General features: G+C 37.8%; 1 protein-coding gene across 1 annotated transcript in view; it reads right to left on the reverse strand.

Moving 5' to 3' along the window:
• Positions 1 to 5,370, reverse strand: part of ryr2a (ryanodine receptor 2a (cardiac)) — a 114,337-nt gene that overhangs the window by 35,186 nt on the left and 73,781 nt on the right. The window contains exons 58-65 of the mRNA XM_016521655.1: positions 4,653 to 4,768; positions 4,506 to 4,570; positions 4,299 to 4,420; positions 3,981 to 4,030; positions 3,228 to 3,288; positions 2,836 to 3,074; positions 2,613 to 2,694; positions 1,927 to 2,057 (exon numbers count right to left, since the gene is read on the reverse strand). Coding sequence (XP_016377141.1) covers positions 1,927 to 2,057; positions 2,613 to 2,694; positions 2,836 to 3,074; positions 3,228 to 3,288; positions 3,981 to 4,030; positions 4,299 to 4,420; positions 4,506 to 4,570; positions 4,653 to 4,768 — 866 coding nt within the window. The remainder of the gene's footprint in view (positions 1 to 1,926; positions 2,058 to 2,612; positions 2,695 to 2,835; positions 3,075 to 3,227; positions 3,289 to 3,980; positions 4,031 to 4,298; positions 4,421 to 4,505; positions 4,571 to 4,652; positions 4,769 to 5,370) is intronic.

Here is a 5,370-nt window from a genome sequence, read left to right on the forward strand (position 1 = left end):
TCTCTCTCTCTCTTTCGCTCTCTCTCTCTAATAACTGCGTTAGACTGCATTAATAACTAGGGCTGGGTAAAAAATATCGATATCTCGATATTAATCGATTCTAATTTTTACGAAACTATATTGATTCTTAAATCCCAAGAATCGATTAGTCTAGCATGTTTTCAGTTAATGAAAGGAACACTGAAGTGCACCTCTTATCCAAAATTCGCAATAAGCTTTGTGCTTTGTTACTTCTGATATGAAACAAACTCTCCTATTTCAAATTCTTTCCATTTTATTACAATATTCAAACAATAAATGCTGTTTTGGTGCTGTTTAATGTGGAGTGACAGATCGCTGTAGCGCCTCGATCAACAGCCGCAGCAGCGCGAGGCGCACGTGAACATGACTAAACATCCGAATGTAAGTTAAAAGAATGAGTACAACTTTCATGTTTCCTGTAATCGCTCATTAAGTGTTTCAGCCGCGCAAAGACGTCAATATAACGGCTTGTAAACAATGTCACGGAACGTCACATTTACCTCAGAAAAACATATTCGGTCACCATAAACTCATTAGTCAGCTAAAAAAAATAAACTGTAGAGAGGGGCATTTTGCTAAATATATGCACCATTCATTATAATTTTTTTTTACCGTTCTTTAATGTTTTATTTATGTTTGAATACATCCGTCCAAGTTTTTATGACAGCCACTATTTAAATGTGTATATTTAAAAAAACTAACTGAAGTAATTGTAACTTAATTATTAAAAAAACTTAATTAAGTGCAATTTAAGCAGTTGTACAGCACAAATCAGTCAATTTTAACCTTCAATATTATAGTAATGTTGTACCAACTGACTCTCATGTATATTTTACAGCATTAGTTGAGATTTTTTTTCCTTGAGAAAATTTGGCATGTACTGTACCTGATATATATCCAAAATAATCTATATTGAATCGAATCGCAAGCTTGTGAATGAGAATCGAATCGAATCGTAAAATTTGTGTCAAAACCCAGCCCTATAGTAAACCACAACAAAAATATACGTAAATATAAGATTCTTTCACCAATAACCTCACATATTTCATCACAAATAGGCCTGTCACGATAACAACTTTTTGTTGTGCGATATATTGCCCCAGAAATAATTGCGATAAGCAATATTATTGTAATTTTAAAGACCATTTTATGCCACTGAATATATAATCATAATGTAACAGCATGATAATGCAAGAAGGCCTACACACTTCCAAATGACAACAAACTTTTAATTTTTAAGAATATTTAGATCATGTAAATTAAGTATCAAAATATTAGATACCGTAAAAAAACTTGAATAAATAGTAAATAAACATTTTCTATCAAAAAGTGCAAGTACAAAAAAAGAAAAATGCACAAAGAACTTGTATGGAGATTTTTCCATCTACAGATTTTTCCCTGACCTTATTTTCTCTGTAAATGAAGGGTGCACACTATTGCTGAAAAACACAATCACTACTCAGCAGTCAGATGTCTGTATGCACAAAGGCACAGATCCCTAAACAAGACCATATCTGCAGATGAAACTTTGTTTGTAGAAGCATTTTTTAAATGTGAACTAGCACCTCATGACTACACCATGTTATGTACGAGAAGCTGCAGAAGACACAGGCGTGAGATGAATGCAGAAAACATGGTGACATTAATTTTTAAGTAAATATAATGGGCGATATATTGCGTCACCAAAAATTATTGAGGTCACGTACATATATTGCGCGATAAGTCGATATATTGATTATTGCGACAGGCCTAATCACAAACATAAGAAATCATTTTCAAATTTCCATCCCAAGTTATTTCAACCAATCACCTGAATTGATCTGAATAATGACACTATTGTTTTAAGAAGAGCTGCTTCATAGCTGAAATACAGAGAAAAGTGATTTTTTCCGATGTGTGACGTACCTGCTCGTTCTCGGGAGCTTTTGCAGTTGTATATGGAGAAAGTGTTGTGTCTGTTCAGACTGGGCTCCAGGAAGGCCACAGGAAACGCACCCGAAAACGCAGCCAGACACTCGCCGAGAGCCGGACGCTGCCTGAACACAACACACAACAATCAACTACGACCGCTCACATACACACAGTGCTCTTCAGCACATGACCCTGGAGCACAAAAACAGTTATAAGGGTCAATTTTGGGAAATGCATCATCTGAAAGCTGAATAAATAATCTTTCCATTGATGTGTGGTTTGTTAGGATAGGACAATATTTGGCTGAGATACAACTATTTGTAAATCTGGAATCTAAGGGTGCAAAAAAATCTAAATATTGAGAAAATCATCTTTAAAGTTGTCCAAATGAAGTTCTTAGCAATGCATATTACTAATCAAAAATTAAGTTTTGATATATTTACTGTAGGACATTTACAAAATATAAACAACTGAAGTCTGCTTCAGTCTGTTTTGAATCACTTTGCTTTAATAAGAATAAATCACTCTGTTCAGGATGAATCAATTTGTATATAATGCATCACTTAATTTAGGATGAATTCACTTAAGATGAATCACTCTGTTGTATTCCTCACTTGTAAACTGCTTTGGATTAAAGTCTGCTAAATGAATAAATGCAAATCAAACAGACGGTTTATTACCTCTCAACATAAATACTTTTACTGGTTCCAAGTGAGTACAAACTGTTCAGAATCCGATAGCAGGAAACCTGGACATCATCCACTGCAACGACACAGAGAACATGAGATCTGAGACACGCTGCTGTTCACTAGTGATACGAGATCATATATAACGGCTGATATTAATATCTAGAGAGCAGGAGTCTGATACGATGCAGATATATTCAGAAGGAAGGCGACTCACGTATGAGATCCTCTCCGAACAGGTTCTGTCCGATGTGTTCGAACAGCGATGAGAGGACAGGCAGCAGAGCGATGGTCGTGTAGTTTATGATCTGTGTGACTCCTTTGGGCTGCGTGTGCGCGTGTGTGAACTGACCCTGCCGCAGGTTCTCCATCGTCTTCTCCAGATCTTCTGCTGCGTTGTCAAAAAACGCCCTCAGAGCTGCTTTGACAGAGTCCTGGCCGGTTTTCATCACGGTCCTGGACGCGAAATGCAAGACAAAAACAAGAGCGATGCCAGAGAGATCAACTGAGATCAGTTTCATCATAAACATCTCAATCAACATGTGTGTCCTTCATATATTTGTGTACTCTAGTAAGTGTTAATCTAACATAGGGGTGTGTGTGACTAACCTGGCGTCCAGCGTCTGTCCCAGGATGTGCAGGCAGTTCACGATGGACGTGGCATCATTCCCTGAGAAACACGACGACACGCATTACTGATCTCAGACACACGGACCATCCAACCCATCAGGCTTCAGTGGTTTCCACACTCTCTAGTCTCACTAACAGCATCTAACTTTAAGCTAGTTTCCAAACAGCTTAAATCCACAGAGACGCGTCTTATCACACGACGGCACACTGAAATGTGTCCCTGCATCACAAAAGCAGTGTTAAGTCGCTGGGGTATATTTGTAGCAATAGCCAACAATACATTGTATGGGTCAAAATTATACATTTTTCTTTTATGCGAAAAATCATTAGGATATTAAACAAAGATCATGTTCCATGAAGATATTTTGTAAACTCAGATTCCAGATTTTCAAATAGTTGTATCTCAGCCAAATATTGTCCTCTCCTAACAAACCATACATCAATGGAAAGATTATTTATTCAGCTTCAGATGATGCATAAATCTCAATTTCACAAAATTGACACTTAAGACTGGTTTTGTGCTCCAGGGTCACAAATAATCAAACACATCGCAGCCTTGAGCTCCATCAGATCTTCTTGGACAGAGATTTTAAACTTATTTAATCAACTCTAATGCTGTTTGAGCTCAGATAAACAGCTTTGAGAGCAAGAAACTGATGTCAGTCTCAAAAACACCTCCAGACTCAGAAAACCACCCTAAACACTCTTCAAACGTGACAGACAGCACCTTACCAAACAGTGAGATCCGGTGCCGCACCAGAACGGCCAGTTTACAGAACAGGCTGAGAGTCACAGGAGAGAAAAAACATCAGGATACAGAGGAAGACTATATCACAGGGAGGATAAATCACAGCGCAGAAGAAAACCTGCACGAGAGAATCTGAAGTATTCTGCTTAAAACACACTTCAGCTCCTGCAAACCTGTATTTTGTTTTTACAAACTGAGGAACAAATTAAAGCACGTTTTTATTTTTGCAGACTGACGCTGCACGTGTTTAGTCGTACTGAAGGCAGATTCTTTAAGTTCCAGCAGACACACACACACATCACCTGGTCACCATCTCCTTCTCTTTATTGGAGGCGTGGCCGCCGCTGCTGATTGGTCGAACGGCGGTGGACAGGAAGTAGAGCCGATGGTTTTTGAAGTACTGGTCCACCAGCGGCAGCACAACCTGGAAATGAGCGAAATAATAATTCTATCAGTGTATGAATTTAACAACTGACTGACATGACGTGAATCCGTCAGATGAATCAGACCTTCCCGAAGAATTTGACCTGCTGCTCGTGGGGGATTTTCTCTCCTTTCGGTCGAATTCCAGCATCTGAGATAAAGACGAGAAGCTGATGTGATGATGATGATCAGTGATTCTGAGATCGATACAGGCATTAAAAAGAGCGTCTCACCGTACTCCAGCATGTGTGCGTGAGCTTCATCCACATACGTGATCAGCTGCTGCAGAAATGTGTAGGCGAAGCGTTTCTCTATGGACGGAGCATCCAGATCCTGTTCTTTCATAGCCCTGCTCACACACACACACACACACACACACACACACACACACATACACATACACGTCACACCAATCTGTGATGAGAATTACACTATAGTTCAAAAGTTTGGGGTCAGTAAGGCTTTTTTTTTTTAATAAGTTAATACTTTTATTCATCAAGGATAGAAAACATTTATAATGTTACACAAGATTTGTATTTCAAATAAATACTGTTCTTTTGAACTTTCTATTCATCTGTGAATCCTGAAAAATACAATGTATCACCGTTTCCACAAAAATATTGTGCAGCACGACTGTTTTCAACATTGATAATAATCAGAAATGTTTATCAGCATACTAGAATGATTTCTGAAGATCATGTGACACTGAAGACTGGAGTAATCTGTTTGAAATTATAATAATATTTCACTGTTTTTACTGTATTTTTTATCAAATTAATGCAGCCTTGGTGAGCAGAAGAGACTTCTTTCATAAAAACATCTTACCGACCCCAAACATAAACTTTTAAACGGATGTTTTCTGAAAGAATTCTTTGAATATTTATTAAAGAATATTTATAAGTGAGAGGTAAACCTTGTGTACAGATGAATGTGAAAGAGCAGTACACACAC

The sequence above is a fragment of the Sinocyclocheilus rhinocerous genome, unplaced genomic scaffold, assembly GCF_001515625.1.
Source record: "Sinocyclocheilus rhinocerous isolate Xijiao unplaced genomic scaffold, SAMN03320098_v1.1 scaffold852, whole genome shotgun sequence".
NCBI lineage: Eukaryota > Metazoa > Chordata > Actinopteri > Cypriniformes > Cyprinidae > Sinocyclocheilus > Sinocyclocheilus rhinocerous.